Consider the following 26,882-nt stretch of genomic DNA (forward strand, 5'->3'; position numbering starts at 1 on the left):
ACTTAGTGTTGAATTTTGAAATATTCCATTGCTTTTTGATTAAACAATTAATTAAAAACATTTTTTTTTTTTAAGTATCAAATCATTTGATATAGACTTTGCTAACTCTAAGAGCATTGATTACCTCTAACTCATTGGCTAACATACCCAACTAAGAAAATTGACTAAAATTAAAATTTATATCATTGAATTATTAAAAAAGAAAAAATATTTTGGCAACTGAATCCAAAAAAATTGACAAGCTACATATTGAAACAAATTAAAAGACACTATTCAAACACACAATCGTTCTTTATGGAAAGACATTGACTTTGACCAATTTTCCCGACTGATTTAAATTAGAAAAATTTTCTAGCTTCGTTATTTTTCTGGGTCAACTCGAATCTTTTAGGAAAAACAAATCGCTGAAACCAAACATTTATTAATGAACAACGATCGTAACGTACTTTATAAAGTAATGAATACAGCTGAATTTGTCCAATACTAGTTCTTTTACGACAAGGCAGAATTCTGAATTTTTTGTTATTGACAAAGAACTCCAGTCAAAACCATTACGACGATTGAGGACAGAGCCGAGTAATAGATGATTTTTGTAATCCTGCACAGTAATGGTTATCTGTCCACTGGTCGCATTTGCAGAAGCGCACTTACATCACAAAAGGTACGGAATTAGTAGATTTGCGAAAAAACAACAACGAGGATAATTTTCAGATTGCAAATGATGAAACCAAGCAAATATTTTAGCAAAAACCCCAGCTAAGCCGTCTTTAGTGCTAAAAAAAACATAAAAGGAAAAAACTAACCTTTTGAAATACTCGAAAATAAAAGCCAACATTGAAGACAGAAAAAGACAAAACAGAAAAAATGAGAAAATTAACAAAACAAAGCAAAAGGCTGACTGAAAACCAACCCTTAAAATAAACGACCATTCAAAAATCACATCGGGTATGGATTCTATTCACGGCTACAGATACTGGCTGTCTATTGACTCCTTCTGCAGTGAATGGACTTACTAATTTTTTTTTTTTTCAATGAGAGGGAATGTATATCCAGTCTCTTCTTGCTAGATTACCATCAATACGGTTTAGAAAAATAGCCTCAGCATCTCTGTTTTAAGCAAGGTCTTCTTCATGTATGTATTTTTCTATTATTATTATTATTATTATTCCAACAGCTTCCTCTTTAAGACCGTAGTAGACCAAAAATCGCGGAAACTATGTTTGTCTAAGACCAAACTGGAAACATATGACGCACAAAAAAACGAAGAAGCATAAAAAAAATGAAGACACAAAAAGAAATAAAAAAACAAGGATAATTGTAAGCCAGTGAGTAACGAAAAAAAGCAGATATTTTGGCATGGACCTCCACCAAGCCGTCTTCAGGGCACAAAAATACGTAGAAGAAAAGGAACCCTAAGGTTTCGAAGTGCTCAAAAATAAAAGCCAAATTTGAAGAGAAAAAAAAAACAGACAAAAAAAAACAAGACACTTTTTTTTTATCAGCAACCTTCTTTTTTCAGCCTAGATTACGACTGCCTATATTCGAGGACTTCTAGCTCAAACACCACCAATCACAATCTTACGTACTACGTACAAAAACAAAGACCACAATATTCGGCAGCACAATGTATATTCTCGAGTTTTTTCTTGCGTAGTTGAAATATTACAGGAAAAGCTGTTTCCCCTGAAAGCTATCAAACTTTATTTTCGTTCTGCTATTTAATTATGGAAATTTGAGATTCCTCTTGTGACTTTGGGCCCGATGAAAAACTCTCTTAAGATATGTAGAAGACAAAGGAAAATAGAGGCAAATTCTTCACAGTCAACAAGATTCAATCCAGACAAATAAATACAATCTATTACCAAACTGAAGTCTTTAGAAATCCAAAAGCATTAAGCACCTTCTGATAAGGATTCCCGAATCAATTCCCAGGAAAATGGAATTGGGGGACCAAAGAAAAGAGAAATGATACGAACGAAAGAATCTGGCAATTAAGCGCCGATGGCCTAAAAGAAAATGTCAGGTCGGCTTTCTCCTGACTAATGCTCCAGTAAACAGCTAACACAGGATGTGCGTACACAATCTGGGCAAAGATACCAAAGAAGCGATATTTTGGTGGTAGCTAGTTAATTTTATTAACTATTCTTATCACTATTAGTCAATTTAATTACAAATTTTTCACAAATTATTATAAAGATTTATTATTTTCAGCATTATCTTTCCAGTTCATGTTGCAGTTCTCACCGCTTTTGCAACTTGATTTCTTCCTCTCGAAATCAGAAAACAAGGAGGAAACGTGTAATTTTGAACTTTTAAAGCATGGGTTTTCCTTTTCCCTTCTTTGCTAAACCAAAAAACATTCTTCTAGCTTAATATTTTCTAAATCCTAATGAAAAAAAAAAGAAGACAAAGACGATGGGGCTACTGGCAAAAAAAAATATGGTGTTCAGGAGCAAACCCAGGATTTGGCTCAAAAGGAGTTACCCTGACAAAGTTTCTTTTTTCTTTTTTTATAAAAACTCCTTAAAGAAAAAATTAACAACAAGATATTACATAGATACATGGACTAGCTATTTCACGAGAGCAAAAAAAATTAACAGCGTAATTTATGGTAACACGACATCTCTTTAAGTGTTTTTCTTTTTCAAAATAGGAAAAATCTCCAAAGTCTCCTACGTAGGTTACGTAATTTACACTAATAATGATCTGTTCAGTCTCTTCATCAAACACGCGTAGGAAAAGGAATTCTCTAATTCTGAGACTGGGGAATGGAGAGTGCCAGTTTGCTACCCTGACAATAAGTTAACCTAGATTTAATCATGAATGCAACCAGTGTTAACGAATTTTATTCTGTCAATCATCTGGAATTGGGTCAGCGTGAAGATAGTTCTGGCAAAAACCAGACACTCCACACAAAACGCGGCTCCTAAACAAATTACACCAAAAAATTCAACGTCAGTTTCATATTATGTTATTTGACTTATAGCATGTCCATTGTGGAGTCTCAGTTTAGCTTTCAAGGTGTGAGGAGTCTCAGTTTAGCTTTCAAGGTGTGAAGACCTCTGTTATAGAAAGATTCGGAAAAAAGTGGATGTATCGCTTAACTTTCAGTGAACAGTAATAAAAGTTAAACTACACTGTAGACAATAAAGTGCAGTACAGGATGGCACAAAATCCGTCACATTATTCGAATTAATCTGTGTATTAATCACCAGCAAATTATGAAAACAATCCAGTGAATATTAGCTTCCCAAGGCAAGACCATAGTTTTCGCTAACCGGGTTTGACTTTCGCTTTCACCAGTGACAGTGACTATGGCTTCGGGCATTGATACGGGCGGCCAAAATGAAGACGAAAGTTTATGTCCCGTCGATCAACAAAAAGTGTCGTTGCATTCCTGAGACTTCTGTAAGAGGTCTTCGGAAACGTTAAAAAAGCCCCTGGCGCGAAAGACAATATTAGAGAAATATGCGACGGGATCCTGGTTTGCACCAGACTGTAATAGAAGAAAATTCGGAACTTCTCCGCAACACGAATAAACACCTGCAAAAAATTGTCAAACTACAGACCGAGTTGCAAGAAATTCGTCAAAGTTCGTCCATCATTCAGAATCGTGCCCCGTCGTATGCCAGCGTAGCAAAAGGACCCGAGTGGCATTGCCTGGTCCTTGAACCAATGACCACTACCCTAAAGAACCAAGATAGAAGGAACAGATCTCAGATAAATCAAAATACAGAACATGTTACCAAAGAGATATCCCAAGTGCTAAAGGGAGATAACACAAAGTTCACAGCAAAGAAAATTGTACCGGGACGAGGAGGTAGATATATTGTTTAAATGCAGAGCAAAAATGACTTAGACGAATCCCTCATGGTTTTAACAGAAAAATCTGAACAGTTACAGTTCAAACCAAAACCAGTCATGAAGCGTCTCCCACGAATAGTGGCAAAACAAATACCAGGTTACGTAACACGCGAAGAATGTACGAGTTGTGTGATGGACTCGAACCCCTCAGATAAAGACCTCGTAGCGAAAGGAGAAACCTTCAAGGTTATCAGTATTGTGGAAAGAGAAACGAGAAAAAACGTGATTATTGAAGTCAGCCCAGTATTACGGAAGGAATTCATTTCAAATCGTGGACTTAAGGTCGGTTTTTTAATGGTTGAATGCGAGGATCACATCAGCATCATTCGATGTACGAAGTGCTGTCTCTATGGACATAAACGTTCGGTTTTTACGGGTGATGTTACGTGCTCATGGTGTATGGGTAACCATGCTTACGAGGACCGTGAAAACCCTTTTACAAGTCGCCCGGCGTGTCGGTCATGTAATAAACAAATGTCGAAAGTGAGCCACATGCTTCCTATGAATTTAAAAAATGGCCAATTGCTAGCGAAATCATGGATCGTCTCAAGAAGAACATTCAGTATAATTGAATACTCAAAATGACTTACTTAGTACAAACAAACTGACATTTTTTCAGATTAACCTTCAGCACTCTTATAGCACACTAGTTCAGTTTCAGAAGAAACTTTGCGACTTAAAACCAGATGTATTATTGTTACAAGAACCGTATGTCAACAATTTCGGAAAAATAACACGTGTACCAAGTGATAATGCAGTATTTTCAGTTTGATTTTGAGAAAAGATTCTTCTGTGCAGTATTAGTTAAAAAAGAATTTAAGTGCGACATTCATTATGATGAGTCTACAAACGAGTGTGTCACCGTCTCTATTTATTTGAAGTCAAGAATCATTAGAGTGTCATCAGTATATTGCTCCCCTTCGCTGCAGTCCCTAGATTATCAACTGAGTATTTTGGATAGAATATGTAATTCTTTTTATGTGATGGGTGGGGATTTTAACACTAAAAGTCCAATGTGGCTAAACAGTGTATCTACAGATCATAAAGGAAAAGAATTAGAGAATTTTGTAACTTGTAAGCACCTTGTTGCTACTAATGATCCTGATTCACCCACATATGATCATCATTATTTTAGCCCAGATGTAACTATTGCTAGTATACAACATTTGCCATATATTGAAAATTGGAGAGTCCTACAAGACCCTCCCTCACTGTCAGACTATTTGTATATAAGTTTTGATCTCAGTTTTAATGATGAGATTAGAGAGAAAAATATGAACCAGCGATGCAACTTTAAGAAGACTAATTGGGACGTATTTTGTGTTGCTTTACAGAACCGTATTGATGAAGTTTTTGCATGTAATTTGGCTTCAGAAGAAGCAGTTGATTCAGCCGTTGATCATTTAACTAAATTATTACAGAATGATATAAAAGAATCGATTCCTATGTGTCATAATAATTTTTTTAAAAAGATCTTGCCGCTGAAGGACACCACAATTAAGTGAACTAAGGAAAGAATATAGACGTAATACGAGAATTTTTTAAATATTAGAATCGACAGAAAGGGAATTAAATATGAAAAACGGTAAAAGTAAATATAAGATGGAAATTTTGAAGGTTGATTTTGAACTGAAGTTATCAAGTATTTTGCAGTAGGTTGCATAGGTTGCATCAAGACATGGTTAATTGTAGACAGAGAAAAGCCAAGACAGATAGACACACAGAACAGAAAACAAACAGAAATTACAATAATTAACCAAGTCAAACTCAAAACGAGCAGAAATTAGCATGCGTTGGGCGCAAAACCCCAATGCATTCCCAAACCAATAAAAAAATTTGAACTTTACTTAAAAATACAAATGAATGTACATTGTTAGTTTAATATACATACACTGCAGTTTAGTAATTAAAATGTTAATATAATTTGATTTATTAAAGTTATAAAAGTAAAAACATTTATATTTTTTCAGTAAAGTGCAAATTTTGTTCTGGCCTTGGGAAGGCATAGCGGTTTTGAGCCCAACTTATGTTAATTTCTGCTCGTTATGAGTTTGACTTGGTTAATTATTGTAATTTCTGTTTGTTTTGGGTTTCATTTATTTATCGATGCTGATTTGTGGTAGTTTCACACTTGGTAGATTATTTTATTTTATTTTTGCTCATTTTTTGTTAAATGGAGTTCTTTACTTTTCTTTGAAAAACTTATTTTGTGGAAAAAGTTTTTTTAATTAATCCATGTTAAAAAGAGTGATGGTACTTTTACGAATTCAATAACTGAAGCTGGGGATGTACGTTTAAATAAGTGATTCACGAAAGATGAGATATCAAATGATAATAGCTATCTTCATACAATTAGACAAGTAGTAAAGCAAATATTAGAAGAAGATGTAGAAAATAGCGAAGATTTTCACTTTCAAGACCTTTTAGAAATTATCAAAAAATTAAAACCAATGAAAGCCACAGGCCCAGATGGAATCTTAAATTTAATTTTGAAAAAGAATATGCATGTAATTGAATCAGCTCTTTTAAAAATTTACACGTGTGTTTGAATGTTTCTTATTTCTATAAAGAATGGAAAAAGGATAATGTGATATTAATAAACAAAATGGATAAGAAACACAACGGTAAAGCTCGATCATATCGCCCTATAAGTCTACTTCCTAATTTAGGAAAAACTTTTGAGAAGTTAAAAATGGATAGACTCAATATATTAAATCAAGTTAAAAATTAGACTTCTGATTATCACTTTGATCTTTCGAAAAATAAAAGTACGGTAGATGTGGTTGATGATTTGGTGACTGTGGTTGAAAAAAAATAAAAAGAAGAAGTTATGTACATTGTGCATATTTTTTTTATATAGAAGGGGAGTTCGATAATGCTTGGCATCCAGGAATTATTAAAAATTTAAAGGAAAAAGAATGCCCTTCTGGCTTAATAAAATTAATTCATAGTTATCTAACAGATCGAACAGTTGCATATGAAAATGGAAAATTACATAAACTAGGAAAGTCATGTTCACAAGGTGGAATTTTATCTCCCTTTCTTCGGCTTGTTAATATTAATGATTTTCTTGAAATTAATATAAATGAAAATTGTTTGATTCAAGCATATGCTGATGACATATGTGTCATTATTACAGCAAAGAATGTAAGTACCCTCGAAAAAGTAGCAAATAAGATTTTTGAGAGTTTCGATAAATGGGCACTAAATAATAAATTAACATTTGACACACTAAAAACAGAGGCTGTTTTATTTTCAAATAGACATAAAACTCCTCACGTTAATTTAATATTTGGAGGTGACGTTATTGAAGTCAAGGATAAAGTTCGATATTTGGGAGTAATTTTAGATAGGAAACTTCTTTGGACAGAACATGTAACAAGCAGAATTAATGAAGCTAAGAAATATTCGAGTCGTCTCTTAAGCGCGGCAAGGATGAAAAAATATACAGAATATGTTACAGTCAGCACAACGATGTTCAACCCTTAATATTTCAAAATCGTTTAGAACTGCTCAAAATCATGTCATTACGGCCCTTTCTGGTGTCCTTCCAATCGGTCTAAGAGCAATAGAACTGGCAGTGATGAGGTTTGTTAAAAAGGGACGTCCCTCTTTTTAGCCAGATATCGTGCAGTCTATTTTTCCATTAAATAGATATTCTGTTGATCATAGCGTTTTTACCGATGAAATAGTTGCTGAGCTGCTAGGAATTGGGTTTCTCATGGAAAATTATTTTTCACCTTTCCAACTGAACCGTAGCATTTTACAAAACGCTCTAAATAATAAATGGTATGTAATATTTGAAAATTATGTGAGTAGTTGGCCTGTTAGTTTTTTTCAGATGAAGAGAAGATTTAATTTGTGCGCAAAAACTTGAACCAAGTTATATTTTAACTCAGCTTATAAGAGGCCATTCGAAACTAAATCATTTTTTACATAGAATTGGCATAACTGATAGCCCAGCGTGTCACTGTTGATGTATAGAAAACTGTGAGCATCTCCTGTATGATTGTCCTTTTCATGTTCGTCAAAGGTTTAATATGATTTTTGAATTGAGAGAACATAATGTTAGCTTCCCTTTTGATTTAAGTTTGATAATTGGTGATAAAAATGCTAGGAATATGGTGAAGAAATTCCTGTATAGCACAAATAGATTTGATGTTTGAGGTTATTCTGAAAGTTTTCTGAGGAGGGTTTAGTAAATGTGTAGTTTTTATTTCATTCTTTATAATTTTTATTTTTTTGTATAAATGTTTTGTATAAATGTAGTTATATAGTGTTGTAGCGTGAAATACCTGTTTGGTGCAGTCACGTAATAAAATCATTCATTCATTCATGTCCATTGTTTTCAAATGAGGAGTAATTCCATCCAATGAACTAATACATAAAGATCTCTGTAAAAAGTCGACAAGTCCACAATTAGACATTTGCAAGTGTAAGACCATCCCAAAATATTTTGAACGGTCCACTTTTGAAAGTAACGAACACCTTCTTAGCCAGGGTCATAGTTTAGCCAGCTGTGGGTTTATCTTTAATTATCGCCCGACTTTCAGGCCAGAAGTCAAAAGGTACAAGATACAGTTACAAGATACTTTTCAAAGATACAGTAAATCGGACAAATAAAAGAGAGGAAAAAAGAAACTAAGAGAGCTGCAATTTCCGTAATACTTCCATTGTATGGTTATTCAAATATTCAATCATAAGTAAGAATTTCATTATAGTGCAATCGCTACTCTTACTTTAAATCCAGATGAAAATTTCCTTTGCACTTTCCTAAATTTATCACTCATATGACTTGTCAGCTTAAGCGCATGGCTGCTCAAATATATTGTTTGGGAAGTCAATTATTCCTTTGTCTGTCTTGAAACGCATGATCTTCGAATAAATGAAGATTCAGTCAAATGCATGATCTCTGGTCTCTCATGGGATGTTCTATTCAGCAGGAACATAAGTCAATAAAATTTCCTGTGTCATCTGGCTGATTCTCAGTGACTTCAGTTCGCCCCGTATTCATCCAATATGTGGTAATTCATTTTTCACATTGAGTACGGCATGTTTTAAATGCTTATAGCTTCCAATCAAAACTCTTCTTTGATGGTCAGCTTCTTTATGTTATGTCACCAGTCTATGCAATTGCAACTGTAGGTAATAACAAGGTGCACGGGTATTCAGTGAATCAAACAGATAAGAACTCTCCTCAGACGAAATTACTGAATGAGAAAAGAAACAGTCAATATCCGTTGACCGTTGTCAATTTATTCGTCATCCTTTGTCGTTGCCAACTTCATTTTGGCCACTATCGGGAGCCTAAATCTCAAGCATTTCTTCAGTCATGATGCACTTTAATACTGAACCTTTAAAATGATGGTTAGACTTTGAAATTCAGCTTTTTTTTAAGTTAAGAAATCTAGCGTTACCACGAATACCGGCCAAAAAAGGCCACGGATACCTTAAAATTTTGCAAAAATGACTACATTTTCACAGTCGCGTAACGCTAAGCTTGTGCAAATATTTACAAAAGAGTAAATTTCACGTTTTACAACAATTTTATTGGTGTCTTTAATAATTTCAGGTGCAAGCAATTTACTGAGTTGAAAAAATTCAGCTTAGGTAAGTAGGCAATTTTTCTACACAGTAGCAACAGCCATACATGTTGTTGTTTGGATATTTTGGAAACCAAGGCAAGAGGTCAAAGCGTCAAGAATAAAAAAAAAAAACAATTTGACGCAAGTACCTACTGAGGGTTACGGCAATTGAAATTCATAAATATTGCGCATATCAGCAATTTTCTTCTGTATGAACCCAAGGTAAGAAAAAAAATAAGAGTCCAGGAGAATATTAAAAGCTTTGTGTGGATCACATACTAGCGGGGATTGTATTAATGCCAGATATTCGGAGGAAAATATTGTGACATCAAAATGCTTTTCAGCAAAAAGTGTTTGCATAGTAGGGAATCTTCAATGTTCTGGATTTATTGCATCTGAACATCAAACTAAAACTAAAGCCCCCACTGGAGAAAATTTTTAAAAGTAGATCAAATACAAAATGGGTGCTCAAAGGGGATAGTTGATGCTCTGATCCCCTGCCACTAAAATTCCAAAAATATATCATGTGCAAAATCAATAAGTTACAGGAAAATATAACAAACTTCTGATAAAAAATTTTTGGATCTTCAAGGCTTCCCCTCCCCCCACTGGAAAAATTCTTCCATACGACACCCAAATTAAAGAAAGTCTATAACCCAGACCACATTGGGCTGTATACACAGAGTAATCCTTATTCTGTCACCTATTTAAGTAAATATATTTTTAAATTTCTAACATTCACGACGTTATCATCTTTTAAAGATTTTGAATTTATAACAATATTAAAAATATTTTAATACAAATATAATATAAATGTTATAATATAATATATAATATAAATATTATATTATAAATGTTATAATATAAATAGTATAAATGCTATAATATAAATATTATAACAATATTGAATTTATATTTGAATTATAAAGATTTTGAATTTATATCACAGGAGGCTCAATATAATAAGTGGGTCAAGCCTTTCCTAGTCACTGCGAAAATTTCTATCAGCAGCAATAAGTAAGAAGAAACCCTCAAATCTAGCAAAACAAGCTCTTCTTCATTTTCTTTTTCAGATGACCAAACTGAAACGAGCGTCTCCAAATAATTCCTCATGAAAATTTCCAAGCTATCAGCTTCATTCCATAGCAGTTTCACATTGAATGACATGTGAAGTCTCATCGATTTGAATTTGCAAATGGAACACGTCCTAAAAGCCTTCAGATGGGGATATCCAAAAAGAGCCAGATACACTGAATTAAACTAAAATAGCGTCATCTTTGAGATGAGGCAAGAAATCCATTGATGGGAAATTCTCAATTATCCCATGAATGAGAATTTCCTCTCCTTCAATAAAAGAAATATAATGAAGGAAATATATGGCGCTGCTGTATTTTATAAAACTGAGGGGAAAACTCTAACTCTTTAGGATAAGCCTTTAGACTAGGAGTGATTCAAGATAACGCCAGCAGAGTGTGTCTTATTTTTTAATGCAAGGGCTTTGTCACCAGAAATAACGATTATATTCTTCTAGTCATGGCAATTATACTATCTTATAACGCTTGAAAGTATTCTTAAGGGCGTTCGATACCTTAAAGAATCACCATATCGCGTCCATTACAAGCTTTTTTAATTTGTGAAGCCAAACTATTCAGAATTAGCTAGACAGTCTTGCCATAACTTGAATAGCTAAGATAAGAGATCCGAATAAGCGACAGAAAACTAAAAGCCGACACCTACTTTCCCAGAAATCTTAGAAAAATCACTTAAGTTCTCCAGTTTTGGGCCAGAAATAGAGATATTCAAATTTAATGAAACTTACATCATCAAAATGCATAATTTTTCTTTTTTTTATTAAACGGGGCACAATTTTTTTTCTAAAGTTCTGGAAAGAGCCTTCCCAAAGAATACTCTGGTATATACCTGCTTGGAAAACATTAAAAATCAGCTCGAAAGAAGTCTCGTTGAATAATTTGACAGCTTTTTGAAGTTTCCTGTTGTCCTGTACTCAAGATTCTTGCGCGTGACTGTTCCTATGCAGCTGATACCAAGGACGAAATGGTACATGACAGAATCATATGTGGAATAAACAATCAGAGGATCAGGGAACAACTTCTTCAGTCAGGATCAGAACTGAAATTAGCCGAAGCTATCAAAATTGCCAGAACACACACTGAAAACCAGGCACAACTGAAAACAATGTCTGCATAAAGCAGCATGAACAATCCAGTAATCAAAATAGAAGTTGATGCAGTTAAAAAAAACATCTCATGCATCCAGAAAGCATCCAAATCTGATTGCTATTTCTGTGGTGGTGAATATTCAGTGAGTCACAACTGCCCTGCTAGGGGGAAAGCCTGCAGTAAATGTGGAAAGCAAAATCATTTTGCTAAGGTTTGTCGCAGTGCGAAGAAAAGTGTCAATTTCATTGAATCTACACATCAGACTACAGATGACGAACTCTTTATTTATGAAATCTCAGCAGACAATGAAGATGATCAGTCATACGTAAGCATAAGAATCAATGGACAGATCAGTGTCCAATTAAAGATTGACACAGGGGCACAAGCCAATATAATTCCAAAGCGCTCTCTCAAAAAGCTGATATCACAGCCGAAAATGTATCCAACTAATCATGTCCTTACTAGTTTCTGTGGTCAAAAGATCCCAGTAATTGACACTTGCAGATTGAAATGCACCTAAAAGGATCGAAGTCAAAGCTTGCGTGAATTCTTCCTTGTGCAGTCTGCTCCAACTCCAATACTGGGCTATGCTGCAAGCCAGCAGCTGAACCTTGTCAAACTAGTCCTCAGCCTTCAGAGTAATCCAGCATATACAAGCCAACTCTGATGAATTTTCAGAGTTGTTTGAAGGATTGGGAAAAATCGAAGGGACTTGCAAAATAGTCCTTCGAGAAGAAGCTGAACCATCAGTGCAGCCTGCAAGATGGACTCCCCTTACGCTACAAACAAAATTCAAGCAAGGGCATGATCGCATGGAAAGTCTAGGCATATTTGAGAAAGTCACCCACCCAACCGACTGGGTTAACTCTGTAGTTGTTGTGGAAAAGGCATATGGGAGCCTTAGACTTTGTATTGATCCCTATGACCTCAACAAGGCGATCAAGAGGCATCATCACCCGATGCTAACATTTGATAAAGTGACCCAGAAACACCAGGGTGCAAAACACTTCTTGAAAACTTGATACTTGGCATGGTTATAGGTGTTTATGTCTGAACGACGAGTTATCTGAGTTGACAACCTTCAATACTCCCTTTGGGCAATACAAATTCAAGTAAATGCCATTTGGCATTATATCAGCTCAAGACGAATTTCAGTGACATATGGAAGAAGTTTTTGCAGGATTGGCTCGTTTTTCTGTCATAAGTGACGACATGATCATCTCATGCAAATCAAAAGAGGAGCATGACATCAATCTTCAAAAAACGCTGCAGAGAGCTAAAAAGAAGATATAGAAAATGAATAAGGAAACGTGCATCCTGAAAGTAACATCCATCCCTTATTATGGCCACAGCTTATCTGGTGAGGGCACTCACCTGGATCCAAATATGGTCAAGGATATCCATAAAATGACTTAGTCAAAATAACAGGACCAACTGCAGACCCTTCTTGGAACGCTAAATTACCTGTCCTAGTACATTCCAAACCTGTCAACCCAAACCGGCCGTTGAGATCGTTGCTGAAGCAAAATGTGTTCATTTGGACGTAGCTCTGCGGAAGAGTAGCTTTCTTTGATCCGACTTGCAGTAATATTGAGCTGCAAGTAGATACATCAAAATCTGGGCTTGGTGCAATTCTGCTTCAGAACAACAGAGCTGTGTCATATGCGTCAAAATCATTAACAGACACTGAACAGAAGTATTCGCAAATAGAAAAAGAACTGTATGCAATCGTTTTTGGATGCCGTCACTGCCACCAGTATTTGTATGGTCGACGCTTCAACATAGTAACCGACAAAAAGCCACTTGAAACACTGTTGGACCACCCAATCATTAAGTCAGTCTTTAGCCAGGCTCCAGAGAATGCTGCTGCAGATACAGCCCTATGATTATTCCGTAACCAACACACCTGGCAAGGATATTCCTGTCCCAGACGCCCTCTCATGGCTTCACATTCCATTACAAGGGGACTCCCTCCAGAAAGAGATTGATTGCTATGTCCATTCAGTCAGGAAGTTCCTTCCAATCAGTTGCGAGAGGCTCAGTGAACTGAAGGATGAAACGGCCAAAGACCAACAACTTAAAGCTCTTCAGAGAATCATACAAGAGGGTTGGCCAGAAACAAGAAGCTAAATACCAGCTGAAATTACCGATTTTTGGCAGGTCAGACATGATCTGACAGTCATCGATGGAATAGTTTTTAAGAACGATCGTCTGGTCATTCCGAGAAGCATGCAAAATAAAATTCGGAAAGAGCATCCATACATCACACCTGGGCATTAGTTTTTAGAAAACTAAACAGAGAGCCTGGTCTGTTATCTACTGGCCTGGGTTGAGTCAATCCGTTAAACTATACATCCAGAAATGCATTACTTGTTGTACCTATCAGAAAATGAGTGCTAAGGAACCGCTCCTTCAGCACCAGATACCCGGATATCCATGGGAACATTTGGGTATTGACCTGTTCTACCTGTCCGGTAAGAAGTTTCTGGTTACGATTGACTACTACAGTCGCCACTTCAAAATTGACGAATTAGGCACCAGCGCCTACACTGACCAGATCATTGAACGACTCAAACAACACTTCTCAGGCTTTGGTATCCCTCATGTCCTTAGCTCAGATAATGGACCCCAGTTTACCTTCGGCAGTTTCAAGACCTTTCTGAAAGAATGGGGTATCCATCACAGAACGTCTAGTCCAAACCATCCCCAGTCTAATGGGTTGTCTGAAAAAGCTGTATCAATCGCAAAAGGTATGATCAAGGAAATCGCAGCTTGCAACGACTGATCTACAGATGGCCTTTCTCGAATACCAGAACACACCTGTCGAAGGGTTTGCGTCTCCAGCACAACTGCTAATGAGCAGAAACACCATATCTACCATCTCTCGTACAGTAGACCACCTCACCCCCAAAGTCATCTCCAGATCTGAATTCTCAACCTCGAGGTTAGAAGAGAGAGAAAGGCATGGGCACTATTACAATGCTCATGCCAAGATTCAAAATCCGTTGAGAACTGGTCAGGCGGTCAGAATAAGAATTGAGAATGGGATGTGGCAGCCAGCAGTCGATGTGAAGAAAGACTTTCTTCCCCGTTCATACGTTGTAGAAACGCCAAATAACAGACAGTACTGGTGTAATCGAAAACACATTAAGGCTATGCCAGGAAATCCTGACGAACCGGAATCCGATGTTCAATCAGATTTCAAAATCCAAGCTACCAAACCGATTGACCTTGGATCACCTCATAGTCCGCCACCAACTGACCAGATAGAAAGTGCTGTGAACAGTGAACCAACCATTTTTGACTCCACTCAGCCAGAGATCCCAGAGTCTAGGGAAGCTGGTGACTCTGGATCCTCGGGTCTCCCTAAAACCAGGAGTGAAAGACAAATCAAACCACCAACAAGAATAAATCTTTGATGAAGTTACCCCCTTGAGTGAAGTGTGCAATAAATGAACTATCATTGAGAAAAGGGGAGATTTATCATTCTAGGTTGAAATTAGTGCTACCCCCTTACCCCCTTGTTACCCCCTTGAGTAAAGTGCACAGTAAATGAACTTTCATTGAGAAAAGGGGAGATGTAACATTCTAGCTTGAAATTAGTGCTTTATCCTGCTTGTGTTTGCTATTTATTTGCTTGCTTTGCTTTTGCTTATGTGTGCTTATTTGGAGGTTGTGTCCTGTTTTTTTTTTTTTTATTAAAGGCTTGAGCCTGCTTATCTGCATTTGTTAGCTACACTTGTTGCATAATCTGATTTACTGAGACAAAAAAAGGAAAAAGAAATTATTCCTGTAATATTAAATTCATGTCAATTTGTCAAAAAAAAATTTCGCTTGCAAAAGGTGTCATTAGGATCTTATAGAATAGTACAAGCGTGAACTAAGGAGAAGCCAATGTTCCAAACTTTCACTATATTGGCAATTTTTCTGCTATTTTTCAGTTTTACATATTTTTTGTTTGCGTATATTTGCCTAAGGCCTTAAAAATACATTGCAAGTACATAATTTCACAACTACGGAGTTCAAAGGGAATCCAAAATGATACTAAGGAGAACAAATCAATTTTCAAAGTTAGTAAACAATTTTTGCAGATTAAAAAAAAAAAAAATTACGGGAGCCACATACTAAAAGAGTTTCAGCTGGTAGCCATTAATCAAGTCTGAGCTTACCTGCAAACTGGCATGACACCCAAGTTCAAGCAAGGTTTTCACTACCCCTATATGGCCTTTATTTACAGCTATATGAAGGGCTGTTTGACGTCGCCTATTCCTGGCATTCAAATCAGCCCTGGATTCAGCCAGGAGCTCCATTACAGCTGGTTCGTCTCCAAAGGCTGCATGATGAACTGAACGGTCACCATCCTTATCCTTAAAAATATGCAATCTTTAAGAACACCAAGATACTTTCTGCATTCTCAATAGCAATGAAAAAGGATAGAATAGTGGTAAAAAAAAAAGAAGAAAGGAATTTGCTACAGCAAGAAATTCAAATAAAAAAAGCATAATCACATAAAACAACGTTGACATATTTCTCCATTACCTAGTAAGTATACAAGAAACGATCTATCATGAAAAAAAAAAACACAACAACTTGAAATCCTCTCTTATTTTGGCCCTAAACAGAAAAAAATCCTTATTTGATATGAGCATTGGTGCAAAAGAGAGAAACAACGTTGGTATATTTCTCCATTCCTTGGTTAGTGGTAAAAACAGTTTTCTTTCAAAACAACAGTCACAATAACTTGAAACCCCTCTTAAGGAGAAACCCCTCCTAGGCGGTCAATCATTTTGATCAAAAGTTTCTGTCAAACGATTGACGTGTGCTTCAATCAACCTTCAATCAACCCTTCAATCTTGACCAAAGTAATACACGGCTTTTGATCACGTAATACACAATGTAACACACTACTATTGATCAAAATGATCGGGTCATTCAAAATTTCTATCAATCACCGCCAGCGCTTGACTCAATTGTCAAACAGGTTCCTAGACAGTCACTTATGCTTGAGTCAATCGATTGACAGAAGCTTTTGATCAAAACAGTTGACCGTCTAGGACCTCCTTTAATTTGGGTCTTAATAAAAAATCGCTTATTCGCTTTGAACATAGGTGCAGAAAGGGGGGTTAAAACGTGTTTTTAAGCCACCATTTTCTTAGACGGAGAAATCTCCCTTGGACTTATTTTAGGGGAACCTTCTTCCCCTTTCTGTTTACAGAAACAACTAAGAAGGTTGTGAAGTGTAGCGAAAGTACCGTCATAATGGTGCAATGAAGTACGGCTCCTGACCCCGAAAAACGATAAAGAAGAGCCAATCAGGAAATCTAAGTCACGCAAGAGCGCAAGAAACCAGTGCTTGAGTTAATTTTTCTATCTGCTCTGCCTTAGAAAGAAATAAGTGCTAGAAATATGTTGAATAATTCGCCTTAAAGGTTTCTCTTGCTGTCAAACCATTACGCCTATTCTCATTTCTGATTTTTCCATGCGAACAAAATTTAACGTTTTGCAATTCCAATACCATTCTCCAAGTTCGACAACCATAATAATTGTATTTTATGAGATTCTAGAAGTAAAAAGCGGCCTTGATACCTTGATAATAAGCGGCTCTTATTTTCTTGTGTCAAGAGAAGCGCGAATGCTAGAGCATTAAAGAAGAGAGAGAGAGGGAGAAAGAGAGAAAGAGAAAAAGAGAGAGAGAGGGAGAGAGAGAGAGAGAGAGAGAGAGAGAGAGAGAGAGAGAGAGAGAGAGAGAGAGAGAGAGAGAGAGAGAGAGAGAGAGAGAGAGAGAGTGAGAGAGAGAGAGAGAGAGAGAAAGAGAAAGAGATGAGAGAGAGAGAGAGAGAGAGAGAGAGAGAGAGAGAGAGAGAGAGAGAGAGAGAGAGAGAGAGAGAGAGAGAGAGAGAGAGAGAGAGAGAGAGAGAGAGAGAGAGAGATGGGGAAGAGATGGGGAAGAGAGCGAGAGAGAAAGATAAGCTAAAGAGAGAGAAAAAAGAAAGAGAGAAAAGTAGCTAATAAACGACTAGCAAGGTATCATTTTTTTCGAATCTCCCAAGTCTTTACAGTAGGCTCTCCACAGTCATATGCCATGTAACTATAGATTATTAATAAGCAATTATCTATTAAAAAAAAATTTAATTCAAAATTTATCGGGAATTTCGTTCGACCTTTCATCTTCGTACTTGATAATTGTTTTTTATTCCATTTATTATTTTATTTTAATTTAAAACCCATACTTTCAAGAAACAATAGAGTATATATAAACATATATATATATATATATATATATATATATATATATATATATATATATATATATATATATATATATATATATATATATATATATATATATATATATATATATATATATATATATATATATATATATATATATATATATATATATATATATATATATATATATATATATATATATATATATATATATATATATATATATATATATATATATATATATATATATATATATATATATATATATATATATATTGCCGAGGCCCGATATATATATATATATATATTGCCGAGGCCGATTGCCGAGGCCCGCCGGGCCTCGGCAATCGGCACGCGACAGGCTTCTAAATGTAGATTATCGCTGTCGCGTGTCTTCTGAACGCAAACAAATTGAGAATTTTCTTGGCGTCATGACGTCCAAATGGATCTTAAATTAGAAGTGGTGCCTTTGTAAAATTACATTTATTTTTTATTGGACCTTTAACTTTTGCCTCGGCTTGTCTTTTCGTCATTATGAGACATATATCGCCGAACCTTTGTGTCTTTCAATTATTCAGGCTGTGGGACAAGAACTTCTTTTTCTTCCAACGATTTATCTATTCTATGTTTTTGATCTTACAAGGTATGGAAGGCATTCACGATCACCTTTGTTTCTTTTAATTGTTCAGGTGGTGGGACAAAAATTTCTTCTTTTGCCTTGGGTTGTATTATGTCATTATGAAAGATATCGCCGAACCTTTGTTTCATTTAATTGTTCAGGCGATGGGACAAAAACTTCTTCTTTTGCCTTGGCTTGCCTTTTTTCATTATGAAAGACATATCGTCCAACCTTTGTTTGTTTTAATTGTTGAGGTGGTGGGACAAAAACTTATTTTTCTTCCAACGATTTATCCAGTCCATATTTTTGATTTTCAAAGGTAAAGTAGGTATTGATGACCTTATCCATGTCAAAATCCAAAACTCAATCATCTTCGCTAGCATTATCAGTTTGTTTGCTTCGTTACACCTCAGCTTGTCTTTTGTCATTATGAAATACATATAGCCGAACCTTTGTTTTTTTTTAACAAAGATATAGTAGGCATTGATGACCATATCCATGTCAAAATCCCAAACCCAATCATCATTGCTATCATTTTCAATTATGATACGTATTAATTATCGCTGTCCAGGATTATTTTCATTGACTCGTTGCTCTTCATTTTTATTTTTGACTCCCTCACTTGTACGTTGTCGAATGTCTTCTAACTGCGTGTGTCTTTGCTCTTCATTTTTATTTTTAACACACTCTAATTGTCGCTTTTGCATATGTTCTAACCGCCTGTATCTTTGCTCTTTATTTTAATTTTTGAAACGTTAGTTCAGGTGTTGGTTCCAAAGAATCATCATTTATAGTAACTGCAACTACAAATTTTCGTTTTTCTGGGCCTCTCAACAGAGATTATATTATATAACTAACTGTTGTGTTGGAAACTCAACAATCTTATTTATGCTATACATGACATATAAAAAAAATACTTATATGATGCCATACATGATGGCATAAGAAATGTTTATATGATGTACTAACATGGTACATGACGTCATTTTCAAAACCAAAATTCAGGCTCTTAACGATTTTTCTCAGACTTCTGACCTATCTAGATCGTTGTTTTATGCGAGAATATCCCAAGATACCAATTTTCCCGAAAAAATATGGGGCCGTTTTCGAGAAAAATATACAAATACATACAAACATACACAATTATTGCTTAAAAACTGATTTCCAGGGATGTGTATATACAAAACCTTAATTTGGATTCTCAACTTTTCATTATCACTTTAACATGGCTCTCTCCACACCCACTAGCTGTTAATTATCACTTTCAAACTCTTAATTGCCCTCATAAGAAGTTTTATGGACCCGGGAGGGTAGCAAGAAAGGGAAAATAGAGAATGAGAGAGATTATTTTTATTTTAACTTCCTACTTTCCTTCCAGACAAAATGTCCTTCCAGGGAAATTTTGCATCTTTTCACTCCACTAAGACTTTATAAGCCTTTGGTTCTTCTTCCGATTTTAAGCGAGACTTTAGCAGTTGACCCGGAAAGGCTAACTTAGCTTTTCTTGCGAGAGATTGGGGAAAAAGAGAAAGCATTTTTACTTTTTATTAAAAACAAAAGAGTGTGGTTGTGACAAATCTCTTTTGAGATAACTTTCTGAAATGGAAAACAATAGCAAAATTACTAAAACAAGAAACTAAAAGAAGCTAGAAAACAGAAAGGATTCAATTGCCTGATGGAAAGTTTTACGGTGAGGTTGATGGTGGTAAGTAATCTAAGTATGAGGAATCATAACAGTTGAGTTAACTACATTGAGAATATGATAAAAGTAAAAACAAATTGCGACTACTGAATTTCGAGGGCTGTAAGTAATGTAATAGAATTTTTTTTTCAGACCATATCGGCAGCAATACAGACCATATCGGCAACAAATTACCAGTTGGAAGTAATTGGTCATCAGTATGTACATCGATAATTTTGTTAAATCCGACTGCATCATAGACTACACGCTATCGCAGATTTAAAAGCCTAAACTTATATGTAAAAAAAAATACGTAATTACATGAAAAGGAGATTTCCAATACAGAATTTGTCAGGTTTTTTTCGAGATCGATCTCAAGGGAGAACTCTGCCACTATCCCCCTCCTAGCTGCTCTTACTAGGTTCAACGGCTTTTAACGGCTGCTGTGCCATTAAGAAAAGTGTATAAATCTTAACGTCCAAAAATAAAAGGTAGGCCAGATTCCAATAGTGGATTTAGGAATTCTTATAACCTATCAGAGGATTAATGATCCGCAAGATTTCGCTTTAAAATCCATGGTCACTCTTCGTCATCCGATGATACTATATCTTGAGAAGTCATTATCTGTGAACCAGCAATCTCACAAAAACGAAAAAAAAAACAGACAGAAGACGAATACTTGACAAAAATAAAAGGAGGATTTACAATTAAATGGAGAATCCCGAGAACATGGTCGGATGTGCAACATACAATAACTAGATATCCCCGAAGAAGTTGCAGCTGGAACCAATCGGTTGGAAATAGTTTCAAAGCTCTTTAGTACCGCGTATGACGACTTTACGGCGGGTTCTCGAAGAAAATAAATTTTATGAATAAGTGGGAAAACTATATAAGTACCCTCTTCAAACCTGTACAAAAAGAAATCATTTCAGTAATTTGAAGAAAATATTTCTGTATGTTGAAAACAAAGATTTGTTTTCCAAGCAAATAAAATAAAATGATCACAAGTTTATTAAAAATAGTCTCAAAATACGCTGCTTTCTTTTAACCCACCTTATTCTCTGCTTCCTAACACCCAATCAATGTTGTTGCATTTCAGATGCACCGTGTATACAAGCTAATGCTTAATCGCTTTGCCCCAAAACATGAAACCTAACACAATCTGTGCTGTTATTTCTAAAATTGCAGGATATACGGGTTAAGGCTAAGCGACTTTGCCACAAAACATAACAACTATTATAACAATTTTTGAAAGTGTCTTGCGTAGTCTCGCATAACCTCTTGTACGAAAAGAAATTTTCTCACCCTGGTATGTATCAGAAACAAATAAAAGATTGACCAATTAGGACAAGTATGTAATCACTAGTTCCTAAGGATATAAATAAGCGTTATGATTTTAAGCAATTATGTCAGAAGTGTGAAAATGTCAGATACGACCTTTAGGCCTGAAAGTGACGATTTGCACACTTGCCAAATAGCATAAGCAGTTCCAGCATGTAAACAAACAAAGCCCTTAAGATGACTGAACGCGTTTGTTTTTACCAATTAAGATGCATAAATTAGAATTACATAAAATATACACATTATAAGTAATATTATTTATTAGATATGCATATAATTTAGGTGTTTGTTATTAAAAAAAAAAAAGAAAACAACACTACTCAGCTGTTTAGAGTGACTGAAACATGACTAAATTAGTATGTCTATTAATAAGTGGAACACAGATAAATTTTTGTGTTTGGAATCAGTGATAAGTTAAAAGGTTTTTCCACGCCTTAGAAGCCTACTTGGATAAAAAAGATAGTTTTTCTATTTATAAATACATATACAAACTAACGACGTTAGAGCCCATTGGAAAGACTCTCTTGCCTATAAAGGGAGAGAATAAATAAATTATTCAAACACAACTTAGAAAACTACAAAGAAAAAATAACTTACAACCCAGAGAATTCTAGGATCTTCTAAGTTAGAATAATGTGACTAAAAGCAAAGATGGACAAAGCAAAAGAACTGTCAATATTTTTTTCTTAGGAAATCCAAAATAACTACATGATTTGAAGCATGAAAATCAAACACCATTTTATCAATTAATAAGGCTAAACAGAAAAGGAAAATAGATGAAACTTGATTACCAACGTTTATACTAAAAAAAAATTGCGTACCTCAATTTCGACATCAGCGCCATGTCGCAAAAGCACTTTAATTACTTCTAGATGTCCATTTTGGGAAGCAGCTTGCAAAGCAGTGTGACCTAAAATGACCAAGCAAATAAATAGCTTTTCCCTTTTTTAAGTTCCATTTCATCAGTTATTGGCTTATGTATACTTGAAACTAATTCAAATCTGTTTTTCTTTTATTTGATAATAGAGCTAGTCCTGACGTTTAAAAAACTGATACATGTTTTTTAACCTTAACAGGGCACCCCTATTAACATTACTAAGTGGTGCTGGGAGTCAGACTAATAGCTCTATTAGAATGAAGTTTATTGATGGGTAGTCCTCCAAACAGCGTGTCCCACTTCACCCAAATTTAGACGAAAGACTAGCTATTCTTACGACAAGGATAATCTCAAATTTTCTTTTGTAAATTCAACAATGAGAGAACATGGGAGGGAATAGGAAAACACGTGGATTCGTGACCTGCAAATTTTAAGAGCTTTCCTGGAAAAAAGAGAATTTCTATAGTTTCAATGAAAACATCACAATAACATTGTGCCGGTTGTCTGTTGAGTTCAATTAAGTTTTTTGCAAGAGTTCCTTTAACGCTAAGTGTGGGAATTTGAAGGACAGGGTGGCAGCACCCTTTTGCACAGGGTAATGATTCACGGTTTAACACCACTCTTTCTTTAATGTGAAAAACCAGTTTTTATATATACAACATGAAAAATATATAATAAAAACAAGTTTAAGAAAAATCTTCCTTACTACACTCTAAACTGATGACCAGCATGTACCCTACTAGGTAATGTAAACTTTAATAAACATACAAATTTCAATAAAATAAACCTAATATTTCAAGAAAAGCTATGGAAATTTCAAACGTCAAGAAAAGTAATTATACTGAGAAGCATTACCAGCAAATACTCCGTTGACATTTGCATCGGATCGCCTTAATATTTCTTCGCATTTCTGGCCATCTCCATTTGCTGCAGCTTTTACTAGTTCTTCGTGTGCATCCCCAACTGCGTGATTTTCGAAAAGTTTTTTCAACAGGACGCTCAAACATTCTGTTAATGGAAAATCACTTATTGATTTTAATGCTCATAAAAACACAGATAAATGTGCAAGCTTAGTAATTCAATCAAGACAAAAAGAGGAATTAAAAACCACAGTATGCATATATCAGATATATCATAACAAAGGCGCAAAAAGTAGGTATTGGGCCAGATAATTACAAAAAAAAATCATTTGAATGCGTTAGTTTACTAGTTTTTTCAGTAAATTTCTAGAGTACCCTTTCTTACCATTGAAATTGTTGGCAAACCTTGTGTTTTTCAAGAGTTCTGTGAGCTGAAGGGTTTGTGGTTACTGTTGGAAAAAAAAAGAATGAGAAAAACAAACATGCCACACAAAAACAACATCTAGCCAATGTGGTATAACAGTAATACCTTAGGTCATATAAAACTCTGTTTTCAGGGAGAAAGATACCGCTTCAGGGCTTAAGTCATTTGGTCTTTACTGTGGCATATTATAAGCCATGTGGTTGTTAGAAGTTTACTAAATAATGCATGCTCTAAACAGACGTTATTGGCGAGACACATCACGACAAAAATGAAGCACGTGAAAAGCAATAAAGAGCGACAAAAAGTAAATTCCTGAAACTGCACTAAGTCTAACTTAACGCACCTTTCTGAAACCTTTCTGTTTGCAAAAGTAACCTATATTCTTATTCTGAAAAATTAAATACAGGCTAGACATAGTAAAGTTTGCTTCAAAAGAGCATTTGAACATAACAGCGCTGATATTCAAACGGACTGAAATTCAGACTACGTCAGCATGAGAAAACAAATAAATACCAAACAAAAATAAATTATCTTAGTATTGTGTCACCAAAGAACAGTAACTTTTTTTATCTTAGATTTAACCAAAGATATCACGATGACTCAATTGGAATCCTATCTGTTAAATTATTAGTATTTTAAATAAGAATAGAAAATAATATATTTATTAACTGCAATAGTTTTAAACGAACAGAACTGTGTCAATGCACAAAAAAATACAGGGACAACAAAAATCCAAAGCATCAAGCCCTATGTCAAGGTCAACAAATTCAGATAAAAAAAATTGTCAAAAAATTACATCGTTGGTCAAATGATGAGTGCAATTCAAGAGCCACACCATGGTCACACATACTAATATAAGAAGAGAGGATTTATGAATGAAATGCGTTTTTCCTGAATTTGACATCAGACTTGTACGACAAAAGCCAAAAACTGGAATGGCAAGAAATTGCTTTTGAAAGCTTGAATCAACACTAATCTGCTCCCTGCTATTGTCTACTAATACTATTCCTTTGAGTCTTTTTCCAGATTATTCTTACAGATAGGAAAACTGCTGTATTGAACTTCTATCTTTTTTATTTTCAACAACAACAGCAAAAACTTAAGTCTTAACTCTGATTGGTCAACCCCAGGGTTTATGCTTGGAAGTGCAATAAAAATCAACTCCAGAAATTACGAACGGGATACATAACTGTCTCTTTAATCCTGTGTGATTTTCACTCTATCCCCAAACGTGACTATAGTGAGGCCTGGCCACAACACCCAAAGGGGGAATTACGAGGATTTTCCGTTACTGAAGTAAAATTTTGTTGAAGTAAGAGTCTGAGTGTACTAGCATTATTCCTATTTAGTAGAGTATAGTATCTTGCTTGTATGTAGTCTTGATAGTGAGGAAGAAAGTAACGATGAACGTCAGACTGTAGGAATTCAGCTGAAAGTAAAAACCAAAAGCAAAAAACTTTTTCGCATGCTGACCAAAGGTCTGCGTTGCGCAATTACCGATCTCCTGATTCAATAACTTCGACCGGGAGTGCAATGCGTGGTTGGGGGCAAATCATCCGATGCTTCCCGTGTTTTCCCCCCAGATTTCTCCAGGTACCCATTTAGAGCTGGGTCAACTCTGGCTGAGCTTATCTAACGGGGTGAAATTTTATTGACCAGTAGCTGGAAGATCAAGGAATGGGTTAAGAGGGGAGCATTTATCAATGGCTGTTACTAAACGAAATCTTTTCGGCTGACCCTTGATTCTACTGTTAAAGAACCTCAGTATGAGGCATAGCCATAACATCTAGGGCATTATTGCATATTTTCGTAACACTTTGTCCTTCTGCTTCAAAATAGATTTATTTATTGTTACCACATTTGCTGTGGGAAAGATTATACAACATTTTTTAAATCAAGATACACTTGTTTGCTACTTTTTAAATTGCACAACCTGGCCTAATTTGATGTCTTTGGGTTACATGATTTTAGGTGTTTTAAGTGGTTCTATTTTACATGGGTAACTTTAACTTGGAAGGAAGGGAGGCTTACAACGTAATTTGATGTTTTTGAATTACAGGGTCACATGATTGACTCCCGTTCCAAACCAAATAACCAGTGACACCAACACTGGAACCCCTGACCTCAGGATTTCAAGTCCGGAGCACTAACCAAATAACCAGCGACACCAACACTGGAACCCCTGACCTCAGGATTTCAAGTCCGGAGCACTAACCAAATAACCAGCGACACCAACACTGGAACCCCTGACCTCAGGATTTCAAGTCCGGAGCACTAACCAAATAACCAAATAACCAGCGACACCAACACTGGAACCCCTGACCTCAGGATTTCAAGTCCGGAGCACTAAACAAATAACCAGCGACACAAACACTCGAACCCCTGACCACAGGATTTCAAGTCCGGAGCACTAACCAAATAACCAAATAACCAGCGACACCAACACTGGAACCCCTGACCTCAGGATTTCAAGTCCGGAGCACTAACCAAATAACCAAATAACCAGCGACACCAACACTGGAACCCCTGACCTCAGGATTTCAAGTCCGGAGCACTAACCACTCGGCTGAAGGTCTATGGTAAGTTTATGTCGAATCATCTCCTGAAAGATCAGGTGAAGCCGATTCTGACCATACTCGTAAGTGGTAAAGAAAGATGTGTGCTCTTTTGTGGGGGATGAATGCAAAACAGGACAAGCGCAATCAAGTAAGAATAAGAAGTGAAAAGAGTAAATAGTTTTGAAATTGCAATACTAGTCTTTTATTGGGGTGGAGGAGGAGCGTGCGCCGCAGACGGCTTGGTGCTGTAATGCGACATTAGTAGTATTAGTAGTAGTAATACTAATCTTTTAGGTTGAGAAAAGGGTAAGAGCATTTCAGATACATGAGGATTAAACTTACGGTTGTTATCCAACAAAACACCAAAGAGCTTTAGATAGTCTTTTGTGCTCTTGATTCTAAATCGGTGCCATCAGTTGCACTGGTTTTAAGGGAAAAACGAAACAAGACCCCTCTTGTTTACTCTTCAAAGTAAACTTTATTTTATCTAAATCATATTTGCAGTCTTAAGGAGATATTAGCAACTTCTGTAGTAAGGACAAAAAAATAGCGACGAAGGCCACGCTGCCTTTCCATCACAAACAAAAAAAAAACACGAAGTACAATAGGGAATTCTTTTTGTAAGACAGTGAAGATAATTTCAATGAGTGGCCGTCCTCAGC

At 35.6% G+C, this 26,882-nt stretch overlaps 1 protein-coding gene across 1 annotated transcript in view; it reads right to left on the reverse strand.

Moving 5' to 3' along the window:
• The window catches only part of LOC148946078 (E3 ubiquitin-protein ligase MIB1-like), a 213,637-nt gene that overhangs the window by 88,513 nt on the left and 98,242 nt on the right, over window positions 1-26,882 (reverse strand). The window contains exons 9-11 of the mRNA XM_089097597.1: window positions 23,234-23,386; window positions 22,323-22,411; window positions 15,799-15,996 (exon numbers count right to left, since the gene is read on the reverse strand). Coding sequence (XP_088953723.1) covers window positions 15,799-15,996; window positions 22,323-22,411; window positions 23,234-23,386 — 440 coding nt within the window. The remainder of the gene's footprint in view (window positions 1-15,798; window positions 15,997-22,322; window positions 22,412-23,233; window positions 23,387-26,882) is intronic.

Source organism: Artemia sp. Qi Xiang Cuo, chromosome 12 (genome assembly GCF_049724085.1).
Source record: "Artemia sp. Qi Xiang Cuo chromosome 12, ASM4972408v1, whole genome shotgun sequence".
Classification (NCBI taxonomy): domain Eukaryota; kingdom Metazoa; phylum Arthropoda; class Branchiopoda; order Anostraca; family Artemiidae; genus Artemia; species Artemia sp. Qi Xiang Cuo.